This window comes from Sapajus apella, unplaced genomic scaffold, assembly GCF_009761245.1.
Source record: "Sapajus apella isolate SASKATOON/1434 unplaced genomic scaffold, GSC_monkey_1.0 scaffold41, whole genome shotgun sequence".
NCBI lineage: Eukaryota > Metazoa > Chordata > Mammalia > Primates > Cebidae > Sapajus > Sapajus apella.
Genome location: NW_022436981.1, coordinates 11,660,005 through 11,674,917, shown reverse-complemented (window position 1 = coordinate 11,674,917; position 14,913 = coordinate 11,660,005). Strand labels below are relative to the sequence as shown.

General features: G+C 38.3%; 1 protein-coding gene and 1 pseudogene across 19 annotated transcripts in view; one reads left to right on the top strand and one right to left on the bottom strand.

Annotated features, from left to right (window-relative positions):
* Positions 1-14,913, bottom strand: part of MLIP (muscular LMNA interacting protein) — a 271,628-nt gene that overhangs the window by 133,226 nt on the left and 123,489 nt on the right. For 18 of the 19 annotated variants that reach the window (XR_004275622.1, XM_032299726.1, XM_032299718.1 and 15 more), the window contains one exon: positions 3,323-4,897. The exons of the other annotated variant lie outside the window; for it this stretch is intronic. Coding sequence is in view for 17 of the 18 variants with exons in the window: in XM_032299726.1 (XP_032155617.1) it covers positions 3,323-4,897 (1,575 nt within the window). In the remaining variant the exon portion in view is untranslated. The remainder of the gene's footprint in view (positions 1-3,322; positions 4,898-14,913) is intronic. 19 annotated transcript variants of the gene reach the window in all.
* Positions 8,619-11,977, top strand: LOC116565658 (annotated as a pseudogene).

Below are 14,913 nucleotides of genomic sequence, written 5' to 3'. Positions count from 1 at the left end.
TATAGATGTTGATCAAAAAGTAGGCTGGGCATGGTGGCTCACGCCTGTAATCCCAGCACTTTAAGATGCCAAGGCAGGCGATTACTTGTGGTCAGAAGTTCAAAACCAGTCTGGCCAACATGGTGAAACCCTGTCTCTACTAAAAATATAAAAATTAGCCAGGCATGGTGGCACACACCTATAATCCCAGCTACTTGGGAGGCTGAGGGAGGAGAATCATTTGAACCCAGGAGGCAGAGGTTGCAGTGAGCCAAGACTGCACCACTGCACTGCAGCTTGGGTGACACAATGGGACCTTGCCTTTAAAAAAAAAAAAAAAAACAGGCTGAGCAGCATTCAAACACCCATCCTGTCTAAGGCCATGATTATAATGTGAAATAGTATTTTATAACATATCATAGTAATTATATCATACAAATGCAAGTACATTCAGAACCTTAAAATTTTATCTATGAAAAAGAAACATCAAACACACTTTACATCTGAATTTAGCTCAGCATACTATGGTTAATCCATTTCATTTTAACATCAAAGGACAGTAGGGCTCAGACTTTAAACTAATATCCTTCAAGAATTCATGTTTTAATTAGATGGCCATCTGTATCATAGGACCCCTATTATTTCAGAATCTGGGAGTGAGTAAAGCTGACCTAAATCTAAAGCTCTTTGATTTCAAAAAGAGCCCTGTGCTCAGCTTAGTACCACACTAGAAGGAAAAAGACAAGAAACAACCCATGAAAGCACATCATAAATTCTTCAATATCACACAGCTTTTGTCTATTTCTTCCTATCAGTCTATAAAATAATGTTACCAATTGAAACATTAGTCAAACATCAAAAGAGATCAGGATAAGATTTACCTATTCCACACCAATTTTAATAAATCTTTTATACTCATTACAATTTCTGAAAATAATTGTTTGTAATTTAAAAAAAAAGTGGGCTAACTTGACTTTTACCTAAAGAGATAATACAGCAAGATGCAAAGAGAAAATAAGCATGAAAAAGAATAGCATGGTCTCATAGAGTCCATGCTAGTCTATTTTTGAAGAAGTTATTATAAATTTTACCCATAAGAAGCTTTTCTTTTCTGTTCAAAGAAATCAATTGATATTTTTACTGGTAGTAAAATTATAATCATTCTTCTTATTTTCCTTTTCATCAAATTTACCTTGCATTTCTTTGAGTTTTTTTACTTGGAAATTCTTTTAAAAGAAAAGAGCAAATGCTGAAAATTTTTCAATGTTGGGTGCAGGAAGAAAGCCAGAAAATAATAGGTCTTCAATAAATAGGCCTTTAATGTATCAAAAGCCCTTTGGGGGCTCACCATCTTCCAACTGTCTGACTATATTCAAAACAGGAGAAAACAAAAAGTGCAGTGAAACACACATAGAAACACTTTGAAACAGCTTCTAGAGTAAAACTATCTTTCACACACAAAAAAAGAGTAAGTATATAGCAGCATGATTTAAAAAATATTAGTTAATACACTCAGGAAACAGTAACAGAATGTCAGTTTGTTTTAAATACTCTACAGATGAATTTTATAATCACATATATGTATATAAAATATAACAAACAGGTCAATTTACCTCAAATAAGTAGGATTTTCAATTGAGAATCATGAAAAGCTAAATTTCATCCATCTCATTTGCTTTCAATGTTTAAAATACAATGATTTAATCTCCAATACATTTTTAAAATAATCCCAAAATTATATAAATTGTGAATTCTGGTCATTATTCCTTAATAATGATTTTCTTCATGAGAATTATAAAGTCAGGCTAAATTGCTAACATGAGTTATTTCTTTGTAGCAATAAATCATAGTAATAAAGAATATGGCTTCAAGAATCAGCAGACTTAATATTATATAAATGCCAGCCCTGTACCAGACCCATGACCCAGACAAGTTATTCACTGAACTTCAGTCTCCTGGTGTACAAAATAGGGAAAATAGTATTGCCAACTCCATATGATTGTAAAATTTAACTGATGTAATCCATTAATTAATTTTTCAACTATTTTGTATACTAGCATAGTTCCTGACTCACAAAAAGCACTTGATATTGTTATTATTACTATTAGATTATAAGGCCAATTGTCTTAAGTCTCCACAGCCTTCTAGGATTATCTTCTGTATATTTGGTCAGGTTGTTTTTTATTTCTGAAATGCCAACTCCTTTCCTCTTCATTAGGTTAAATCCTAAACATTTCCCACAGGCCTCACGTTTTTGATAGCTTCTCTCAGTAACCATGTTCCATCACAGTATTCCTGCTATATTGAACTCAGTTGATTATTTATAATCTGACTTACACAGTTAATTTTGCCTTATATTGGTTTTCTAGCTGTATTGTAGATTTAATAACTGTATATAGCTTCTCCAAATTGTGTATTTTTTTCCACTGATTAAAATTGAATTGTTCTAAGGCAAAAAAAAATTATCTCTTACTTCTCTTTAAAAGAAACCACGTACTCTCCAAAGAAAGCTAGCATAGTAGTGGTACACATATAACAGGTATTTGATGCATGCTTTGACTTGAATTGCATTGTAACATCATTTACAAGACAATGAAGATCACTTTATCCCTTCAACGTGACATTCATCTGAAAAGTGATAGTGAAACATACTCTCCATGATATTTCAAAGCTCTAAAACTACAGTATTTCAATGTACTGAGCTGAAAATCACCATGTCTTCTTATGCAGGCACTTTAATTGTTTCCTTTTATTGATATAACACCTATCAAATTCTGAGTGTGGGTGATCCACAATCTGAATTACTTGAGAATAGCTGAGAAGCCAGCATGCCTTAGCGTAGAGTTGCCTTCTGCCAGGAGAATGGGCTTGGCTATATCATAGGCCTAGATCTAAAATAAGATTCCATTTTATATTAATCCTGTCTACTATTCCATCAGTACAGGATATTTGGATGGATGCTAGGGTCCCTGTTAATAAACAGTCAGAAATATATCATAGTCCCAAATCTCAACTACTTGTTTTTAATTCTGTCATTACGACCAATGGTGTAACTCATATTACACCGGGGGGAAAATAATACCCTTGGAGTCATAGATATAAGAAATTAGGAAGAGGAAGAGGATTTACAAAATCCAAAGATGTGACTGAAACACATAATTCTATATGCATTATAATTCATTTACACATTCAAATATGCCAAGTCCTGGAGCCCTCTTGTACTTTTTCTTCCTCCTTATAGTCACAGAATGAACACTATAACTATTGATTTCTGCCTTGGAGAAAAATAAAGATTCTTCCCTGTTTCAAAATAAACATGCATCATGCAACATGCAAAAAATACCTTGGGTTTCTTATTTTCTGGGCCTGTTGACATGGACAATGCACAAGGTGAAATCAGCTCCTCAGTTCTTGTTAGAGATAGGGGAAGTGACAGGGCTGAAACAGGTGACCTGTGGTTGAGGGTGGTGCTTTCAGATTTCCGAAGTCTTGAAGGCAGGGTACCACTGCCGCAATGTGGGTACAGTGCTGACGGACTGAGGTGGGGCATGTGGGTGGGCAGACTGGCACGAGGGAGAGAGGAGGACCTCAGGTTGGGAAGAGAGGCAGAGCTAGCATTGGAGATAGGGACTGAAGGAAGAGCTGAGGGATTCGGCTCCTGGTCAGATAGTTGGGATGATGCTCTTTTAGATCTGTTTATCAGGCTTGAAAGAGCTGGGGAAGGATGGAAACACTTCTCTGAAGAAAACAATGTAGCTCTTTGATTAATAGGAGGGGACAGAGAAGATAATGCAGAGGAGGCTAATGTAGAAGGGTATGTATGAATGTTTCTGGGGCTTTCTGGACCTCTGAGGTCACCATCCTGTTTACTCTTTAAAGAGGAAAGAGGAGAAGAGCTTGGAGGAACTGGAGGAAGACCCACAGAACTGGATGTACTGGTTTGTAGCAGGGAGAGCATTGTATTGCTCTTCAAAGTGGGTGATGGTGTTGTCTCTACATTCAGGGAAGCAAGGCTGCTACTAGCCTGTTTTGTAGGAGAGAGGGAGGGCGCCTGCGAAAGGGGAGTAGACTGGGTGAAAACAGGCAGGCGAAAAGATTGCTGGGTCAACTCAGAAACCTGGCGCTCCCCTTGATCTGGAGACCCAGCTCTCAGGGAACAACTTGAGAGAGATTTTTTAGGCGTCAGTGGGGTCTGCTTTGGTTTTTGATCAAGTGTGAGCGTGGAAGAGGCCGGGGAGTTGAGAGAGAAGGTGGGACAGGATGCAGGGGAAAAGGGTCTTTGGTGGGAAGGGTTTGACCTGAGAATGGCAGTGAGAAGGGCAAGCCGGGAGGGCACCGGGGATTTTACCCCTGACTTTGAAAGATTTCCACTAGATGACATTTGGCTGCAGATGGTAGAAGAAGAGCCGTGGAAAGAGGAGGTAAATGGTTTGGGGCTCGGAGAGAGTGAATGCGTGACAATGCGGACTGGTATGTAGGAGGCTGAACTCGACTTCAGAGAAGCACTGGAGGACGGTGGAAGAGAAGAGGTTCTCGGACTTTCTCCACTACTAAGGGCATGTGAGGTGACAGATGTCTTCTTCAGAACTTCAGAGGTCAGTCCAGGCTTTGGATCTGCTGCAGTTGAACTGGGTAAGTTAGAACCTGATAGTTGAGTGGAATGGGGAAACAGTAACGTCGAGGAGGTGCCCTTCGATGCAGAAAAGGGTGAAGAGTGAGCGGTAGTTTGAAAATACGTAGATGATTCTTCCACCAAGGCCCCACCGACATCCAGCCTCCTAGTGTGGAACTCCTCTAGGACAGAGGCTCCCTCGAGGTTAACTGGGTCGGGTGGTGTGTTCGGATTAGTTGGAGAAACAAAGGAGAAAGCAGGTGGTTTACAGGCAAGCTGCTCAGAGGTAGTGGGAGAAGAAGTTAACTAGAGGAAAGAGAAATAGACAGATTGAAATAGGACATTATTTGTGAAACGATTAAAATATTCTTGTCACTTGCGCGATTATGCAAACAACTTACACAAAAGAACACATCTTAAACCTCCATAAAAATGAAGGAAATTCGTTTTGCTAATGAGGCCTTGCTTTGAATTTGAAATAAGATACAAATAAGCTGTGAAGTATTACATCCTATACCTCATTTATTCCACAGAATGAAATCAATATAAAATCATACTGCATAGTTGGAAGATAATTCATTGACAGCATCTAAAATATTTATCTTAATTTGGAATTGTGTGATTTGGAAAGATGTAAATCACCATCAGTATAAATTGCAAATTTCACTTTGGAAAATCATTTTCTTCCATTGTAAGAATATAAACCATAATATTATAATAATGACTACAAGACTTAAAAAAATTCTTAACACACTTCAAGTGTTTAAAATTCTAAGAGTTTCTACTATTTAATTCCTACAATGCTGTGAACTTGGAAAAGTACCCAGAATTCAAAAGCTGAAACACCCAATATCAACACAGAATGATAAACTGAGAGAGTGAAAGCAAAGTCCAAATTAGACGGGAAGTTTTAGCTTAATTTTCCTATTTGCCAGAATAAACATTTAACATGAACATATAATGAACATTTAACAAATTATTTGGGTTATGCTGGAAGAAATAGGCTCTCTTTTATACCAAAAGAAGCCAGAATACTTTACAAATACAATCCACCTGAAACAAGAAAACCCACCAATCCAAATAAAAAGGAAATAAAGAACAATTCATCATTTTGCAAGAGAAGCCAGTGAGAGCCTGTGAAACAACTGGATGTATGTAGTCTTGTGCCATTTTAAAAATCATCTAGTACTTTAAGTACTGAAGTTATAAATAATTTGAATACCTTTTAAACAGAGGTTTCCCTTCAAAGTCATTGATTTATGACAATAAATAAAAGAATTAATAAACATGCATGTATAATAAAGAATTTAGAGAACATCAGTCATTCAAAATATCAATAAATATTAAGACTTACATATAGATATTGCATTAAGCACATAGCAGGAAAATATATATAAACATAACAGTCAAACTTGGCAAAATCTTTATAAATAAAGTAAAAGATATTTCTTGATTTTGCTTATAACACTGTAAGGTTTCCATCAGACCTAACAGAGGCTTTCATACCATATAGTTTTAATCTCTAGAAATATTTAAAACTGGCAAATTCAAACAACTCATCCCAAACTTTTAAGTTTCTAAGTAAACATACCCAAAATGTTCCTGTCTTTTATATGTAAATATATATGTATCTTTGCAACACAGACGAATTCTTGCTACATAAATAATGCCTAAATATATTGGCATAACCCAGAATATGGGAAAATCAGAAGTAATTGAAAGTCAAGCAGAATTCAATCAAATAAAGGAAGAAAGCTTAGCAATTCACTCATGTAAGTGTTACTTAGAAACAAGTCTGCTTAGCCAATGTTTATGTAACTGATCCATGTGGTTAGAGATATATTTAAATCCAAACACTCCTAGCTGGGCAGCTGAATGTTTCTGTCACTACAAGAATGACCATGTCTTATTTGGAGTTATGCAATCATTTGTAGCTAAATATGTAATTAAGAGATTGTTAGGGTAAATAATACATTTAGGGATTTTTTTTTTTAACCACAAATGAAAAGTCTTCTCTAAGTGTTTCCTATGATTGATCTCTCCTAATTAAAAGAACATAGAAACATTTCTAGGCTGTGTAGTGTGTCTTTGCGTGTTGTACTAAGCCTAGAATAGCTGTTTGGTAAATAATTCTGTAAATTAATAACAGCAATCACAAAAATCTTACCTTTTCAGTTCTGTTGTTTCCAAATAACTTTAGTGTATATGACAAACTCAATTATTTACCCTGAATATTCACCAAATTATCACTATGTTAAGACCATAATTGTTAATTGTAATTGTTAGGGTCTCATTCAGAGGAAAAGATTAACCTCTCCAACTTCCTCAAAATGATGATTTCTAATGACCAAACATTCTACTACAATAATATTTTACCTAATATAAATACCTCAGAATTTTATTATATGTTTTAATATATTTAAAACATTGATTATTGAGGAACTTCTAACAGAAAGGCTTTGCGAAGTCTAAAGATGTTTACCATGTTTATATTAATGTGCATATAATTCTTATCTTTTCTTGTTTAATATATTGATAAGAATATGCAACATACTCATTTTTAACTTGCAAAAATACCATGATGTTATCCTAATTTGTACTAATATAAAAATGTGACACCATATTTTAATAAAATTTCCAGGGGTGAAGGATTTTTTTTTAAATAAAAAGACTGATTTTCCTAAGTTTCTCTAATTAATACGTTTTTAAAAAGAGAAAGTAAAGGCAGGAAAATATGTATGCAGAAAGAAAAAATGGGCACCTGTCAAATTCTCAGTCAGTAGCTCAGAATCGGTCCCTCATTTTACCCCTGCCTATAAATCCCTTATTAGTGATGCCAAACTTCTCTATTGGCATCTATTTAACACAAATTATTTCCATGTCTTCTTCCTCTCCCATTCATAACCCCCTATGTTGTTCTCAAGGTTTGCTACTGATGCTTTAATTGCTTCTCCTTCAAGGCTTTTCTAGGTCTTCTTTTACCATTTATTTCTTACCTCATCTGTATTGATTCCTTTGCTTCAAACATCACTCTAGAGCTACCAATGACCGTTTTTCCAGTCCCCAGAACTATGCTGGAAACCTCCTTGCCATTTTCAAAACTCTCTAAAGTCATTTTCAAAACTCTCTTCTCCTAGAAAGACTATCCAGAACTCTGGAAAACATTCACAATAATCTCAGTAACAAAAGATGCAATGTGCTCCTATCATTAGGTAGATGATCCTAATCATAAATTCACCCTCAGATCTTATATGATAGAGACCATCAGTTATTTTAACAACAAATTTCTATTGTAGAACTGTCTTGTATTTTTAGTAAATCTAAAATGAACTCCTCCTGTATATATATTCAGTTTTCCCTGATATTTCTATGAGATCTGAAAGCATTTGAATGAAAACTAAAATGACTGATCTGATACCTAGTATCTTGAATAGTTCCCGAGATTCTGAGAGCACCAGATGTGGATTGCATATAGTTGTGCTCTCCCTCCTGAATTTGTACAGCGAGACGAGGCAGAAACCTAATCTTTAAAAGATTAAATAACCTTTTCTGGTGTTCTTACTTCTACTTGCACCCCATTTAACCTACCACCAGATTGAACTTTTAAAATCTGATCACCTATGCTTAAGATCTCATCAGTGTCTTCTTTGTGTCTACCACTAACTAAAGCTCTTTTCTTCATGACAAAGCCCCTCTCTTGCTATCCAGTCTCATACGCCTCATCCTCTATTTTTTAAGTTTCAGTAATACTTTGTTAAATCTCAACCTTCTTGCCAGCATTGTCAACATTCTAGCTATTGAGGTTTCTTACCAATGTTCTCTTGCCAATCAATTTGGCAAACCTTCATTCTTAAAGCAATTCCAGCAATTGTCATTATGTTTCTAGATCTCGTCTACTTAAAGTTGCTCTAAGAAAAAATTGATACCACTTGTTAATTGGCAGGACCACTGCACCTGTTTTTCAAACTGCATCCTACACAAGGGCAACAGCCGAGTGGGACTGAATTCCCCTGCACTGAATTAACCTATGGAAGGGGAGGCTTTCTCAATTCACATACTGGTTGGGTGAGTTACTGGGGATTGGTGAAAGCACAAGTTCAACGTCTATAGTCTCAGCTGGGTCCTGCACTTCTCCCTCTTTTGGTTGGTTGATTTGTGTTTTCTTTTTTTGTTATCATGTTGACCTTGGCTTCCTCTACTGTTCTGATGAACAGCTTTTCCAAAACCTTCGTGTTCGCCGCAAACCCTAAACCTGCTATTTCTCCCATTATGTTCAACAGATGGCCTAGGTTTCTTAATTCCAAGGAAAATCAAGATTACCAGGAAAATGAATTTTGGTAGAATCGCCTTTATTCCCTTTCCCTCTTTCTAAGGAAGGTGAATTTTAAAACCTTTCACTTTTTTAAAGGTGAATTCTCCTGTGTACTCTGAATCACAGCAGCTTCTGCTCTCTTAGAAATGTCATTTCGTCGGTTATTCCCCATATCCTATGTATTTACCCTTTTTATTTTTTTCCCAGTTCCCTGATCCTAACATAGATATAAAACAGAAATTCACTCTTTTAAAAACATAATAATAAATATCATTGTGTTGAATAGTGAAAGTCGTCACAATTCTCTATTCTTTTCCATTCTTTCAGAAAGTCATTTATTCCACCCTTTAATCTAGGTAGCCAAATAACTTGTTTTGGCCCATACATCATCATCAAATGCAATACAAGAAGCAGTGTCTTGAAAAACACTTGTGCTTTGAGGTTTACTGGCTTGTTGCGTGCAGAACACTGCCATAATATGAATGAGCTCCGCCTAGTTTACTGGAAGATATAAGACCACATCTCAGCAGACAACTACCCAGCCACCAGACAGCTAACCAGCCACCAGCTAACCCAACAGCCAATCACAGACATAGGTAGGTCACAGCAAAGATTAATTGAATCTAGCCCATATCTGCAGAACCACATAGCTGAAAACAGCTCAAATTATTGACCAGCAGATTTTTGAGCTAAATAAAAGATTGTGTTTTAAAACACTAAATATTGGCATGGTTTGTTAAGCAGCAAAAGAAAAACAAATACATACATATATATTCCAAGCTCTGTCTTGATCCTGTATTTCCCATAATTACAGGCCTATGTGTTTTTCTTCTCAGTCAAGTCTGCACAATATAATCACTGCCTTGAGTTTCTTACTTCTTGTAGCCAACACACCCTAAAATGACTACCCAAAAAGTCCCAGTCTTGTAGAATTTCTTCCTTTTAAGTGTGGGTGGAAATGGTGACTTGACGCTAATAGAATATGACACAGGTGAAGGAATTTTTCAAATGTAACAAAGGTCTTTGAATCAGGTGATTTTAAGTTAATTAAAAAGGAGGTTATCCTGTGTGGGTAGGACCTAATCAAGTGAGCTCTTAAAAATAAAAAATAAAAATAAAAAAAAGTCTTTGGCATTAGAGACTCAAAGCAGCAGAGATACTTTTTCTCTTTTACTGGCTTTAAGAAACAAGCTGCCATGAATTCTACAGCCTCAAGGAAATAAATTCCGCCAAACTGACTGATACCTTGATTTCAACCTAGTGAGAAATCCTGAGCAAAGAACCTGGTTCAGCCATGTCCAGACTTCTGATCTATAGAAACCAGGAGAAACAGGTAAATTTGTGAAACCACTACATTTGTGGTAATCTATTGTATAACAGAAAACTAATACGCCTCCCACTGACTTAACAGATTTGTCCTCCACCCTTACATGGAAAACTGTTATCACTAACGTCTACAATTATTTCTTTTTCCTAAAACCAAAAGGCACTTGAATCCCTTACCTTTTCTGATTTCTGTTCATGGTGTAACTCTTCTAATCCATCCCTCCTTTTCAATACTTTTATCTAGGGCCTCTATTTCATTACCCTTTCCTAGGATATTTCCAATCTTTTGATGAGTCCTTTTCATATTCCTTCATTCCTTCTCATCTCCCACCCTGTTCTTAAGTGCTGGCACTTCCTTGCCTATTACCTTTCTGGAATGCCAAAAAATGTATTCATACTTCAAGTTTCAGCAACACTGCCTCTGTGAACCCTTTCTGATGGTCCAGGCTGACTTGGCATCCTCCCCATAGGCTTCCCAATGTTTTCTGAGCATGCTGTTGTCATTATTTCCAGGCACATACACTTTTTAAATTCCTTAAAGGTACATTATATGTCATTTAAAGTTTGTACCCCTAGTGTCCAGTGCCTAGCCTACTATCTTCATGCAGGAATTAAAAAAAAAATGTCTAGTAGATGGAGGAACAGAAGGATGCAGAAGCAGAGACATAGTGTCTCCTTGAAGAGGGTCTGACCCCTCCCTCAGCAATTGCCCCCTCTTATTCTGCTCTAGACTCTGGGCAGTAAGGATGAGAAGATGGTAGGAAGAACATTGCCTCAGACCTCTAATTCGGTCTCTACCTCCCCAGCCAAGTTCTGACATCAACAAGTTCTCAAATTCTGACATCAACCAATCAGGGGACTCTCTTCTTAAAAGGCTACATCATCTTTCTGCTGGAATTGTCAAAGCGACTTGATTTTCCAGGCATGTTCTTCCTTTGTACCTGATTAATAGCACAAATTAATCCATCCAGAGGAAGTGACAAGCTACCATTCAGGGACTATAGGGATTCTGCCAGCAACAGAGAAGAGCCTGGGGCCTCTCGCTGATTCATAAAAATTCTCCTAAGTAACTCTAGTCTCATTCACCATGAAAGGTAACAAGATAAAAGAAGAGAACATATACTCACCCAAAGCAAGAAAATAAATGGAGAGGTAGCAGTGAGAAGATCACTGGAGAAAAGTTGGTAGAAAAAAATTAAATCACTTGGTCAGAGATTTGTCCATTTCCTATGCCTTTGACAAGAACCAAGAAAGGGGCTCAGGGAGACGCCTTCGTGAGCTGCTGTGGGAGGGCACGGGGGCGGGCTGGGGGGCTGGCTTGTGGCCCCTGGCTTCCAGGTGGTGCACCTCAACGCTGTGACTGTGGACAATCGCCTGGACGACCTGCAGCCGGTGCCGAGGGCCTGGCGGCCCAAGGCCGAAGAGACCTCCAGCAAACAGAAGGAGCAAAGCTTGTATTGGCTTGCAGTTCAGCAGCTGCCTACAGACCCCACAGAAGAACAGTTTCCTGTCCTCAGTATGACCAACGGGGATGTGCTGGAAGAGGAGGAGAATTCTTGCACCTACTGAGTGCCACTACCCTCCCTGCAGGGTGACTGAGAAGCGGCTCCGGAGTTCAGCCTCTGAGGGCGCTGCCAGCTGGCCGGTACTGCGGCTCCCAGGGTCCGCGGAAGGGTTGGCCCGCCCACAGGAAGCACGGTAGAGAGAGGAAGCGTCCCTTCCAGCATGAGTTCGAGCCCGAGCGATGACGGGCGGGAAGCCGCACACACTCGCAGCCCTCGGGCTCTTCCCTGGGCCCAGCAGAGACAGACCGGTGGTTGAGCCTGGAGGTGCCGAAAACGCCAGCGGCGGGCCCAGGACAGCCGCCATGAGACTCCCGACGTCACAGGCAGTCTATGTGGCACAGCGCCCCTCCGCGTTCATCTCCAGCAGCGACAACGGAGGAGGCTCCCACCAGGACGGGTCTCATTATTTATATGATAATACGGTTGAAAACCCACGGTCCGGTTACTTTTTGGGGGGGGGGGGGGTGGGAGGCAATGGGAAGGGTAGAAATCACAAATAGAATCATTTGCTGTAATCGTCAAATGGCAAACGGTCAGGCCATGTGTCTAAAAACTGTCCTGTACCGGAAGCTTCTCCCTTGGGCCGCTGGAGCCTCAGGGAGCGGGAGTTGTGTCCACAAAGGCAAAGTAAAGGGGTGGAATCGTTTAAAAAAAAAAAAAAAAGGGCCTCTAAATTTTTAATCCTCCCCAACTGCTCAAAGCAATTATTTGACCAAGAAGGCCCATGTGGAGCCTGAATTACTAATCACCTCTCACTTACTGAGTGCAAGATCAGGGCCCACGTGGCTCTGCTCTGCATGCAAAGAGCCATCCAGCTGATGGCTATGAACACTCAATCTGCGGCTTCCTAATATAAACAGGGCGTGTTTCGTGAAGCACTTTGACATTCCAAACTAGCCCTCTACCACTTAGCCGAATCCAACATGAAAGTTGAACCTCCCAGCTTCTTTCAAGGTTTTCAACTTCTAAATCTCTGGGGTCAGAAGCTATAGATTATTTGCTTAAGTAAGCAAAACGCAGAGCAACAGCGCTAACTATAAGGCAGGAGTCCTAGGTGCTCTTCCATACTCTATTATCGACTTCTCTCAGCTTGGAATGCTCCCTAAGAGGGTTTATGTAATGTCTATTCTCTATTTATATCACAACATCATGTAAAAAGGAGAATCATTCATTCATTTATCAGACATTATTTAAGAACCCAGAGTATTCCAGGCATTGTATTACGTGATGGGAAGCAGAAGTGAGAAAAATATTTTTTGTCAAGTTTAAGGGGTTTAGGAATCTAATGCGGTAAGAGAGACACACGAAGGCTGTGTAATGCAGTATGCTGGTATGAATAGGGTATTTCATTTTAAAGTTGACGCCTGGGGGTATATGAATGGTTTCTATGTCTAATGCCCCATCCAAATAACTTACTGTAATCTCTCTTCTATGAATTCATGAAATCTACTTATTTAATAAACATATGTGCCAATGTCCAAATTCGTTCATGTCAGAACCTCCATTATTTAGCCCCAGTCAGTTCTTCTGGTCTTATTTTTATGATCCATGTTCCTCTCCCCAGTTCTTACTTCTGAGCCACATTTGAAAGAGATGTAAAACTCTCCTTCTCCACATGTTCCTTACTTTGTGCCCAAAAATCATGCTGCCATCTCAGACTTCTTAGATACAGAAAATCATTTATTGAGAGCCTGCTATTGGCCAGGCACTATTCTAGGCACTTTGCATGGATTATCTCATTTAATCTTCACAAAGAAGTTTGATATCTACCAACTCATTTTACAAATGAGAAAACTGAGGTTTATGACTTCAAGTAACTCACCCAGAGGTACATGGCCAGTACCTTGCCCATCTCATTTTGGTTTTCCCATACCACCCCTCCAATGCAAGACCTCCCTTTCCTTACCTCCTAACCATTTCTCAGCCTGATTTCTGTCCCCATAACCTCACTCACACTGTTCCCACCAAAGTCACCAAATGACCTCCTAATTTCCACATTTAATGGACTCAGGGGACCTACTTTATTTGACCTTGTTTTATAGTCCACTACAGACTCCTCTTTTTGGGAAGTCCCGTAGCTTCCACTGCATAAAACCACTCTCTCAGGCTTCTTTGGCTCCCCTCTTAGAAAAAAGACATCTAGGTTTCTCATTGGCTTCTCTTTTTTCACAGCTCGTTTTGTATTTTCCCGTTTCCTGGCTTGAATCCTGTCTTATTTTACCTTCTTTCCCTGAGTAAATTCCCATCACTTTAACTTATGTGGCAAATATCTCCAGTCTTCCTTCTCTCTCCTGTGTCCAGGATTCATACTTCCAACTTTTTTGTAGATATCATCATGCAGTGTCACCAAGGCTTCTCAAACTCAATATCAGATGTCTAATCTCTTCCCATCCCCTCCCAAGACCTGTTATTCATTCTTCAATTAATGATGCCAACATTCATCCAATTTCCTAGGAAATAAACCCATTCGTGCTTAATTTTTCCCATATATTGTCAATGAACAAGTTCAGTTAATGCTACCTCATAAGGCTCTCTGTTGATTCCCACTGTCACTATCTTAGCTCCAAACTTTATCATAGGTCTTTCAGATGAATCACTGTGTTGTATGTGTATTCAACCTCTCTTTTAATGCTAATATTATCCCTAAGAAAATTCTTAGGCTTTTATGTGAACATTTAAGTCTCTTCTTTTCTGAATTTTATTTAAGAGGATTTTGACACCTTATTTTATGTAACATGTTTACTTTTGACGTGCTTTAAAGTTATTTAGTGATTTTTTTTTTAACATAAGATACTTAAACATGCCATTTCAAAGAAAGCACTTGGGGACTTTATATATTCAACACAATATTTATATTGACTATGTCCAAGATAATATGCTAACCACTGCAGGGGACAAAATGTTTAATAAAACTGAATTTGACATGGGCTTTACCTGTAAAGACTTTACAATCTGTTAGGAGAGATAAGACATGTATCTAAATAGCTATAGTACAGCCTATGATAATTATAAAATATGTACAGAAAAAAAGCTATTAAAATTATATTGGAAGAGAGTTTGCTTTCACTGAGGGAAACGTAACAGCTTCATGAAGGTATCAATATCTGAACAAGGACTTC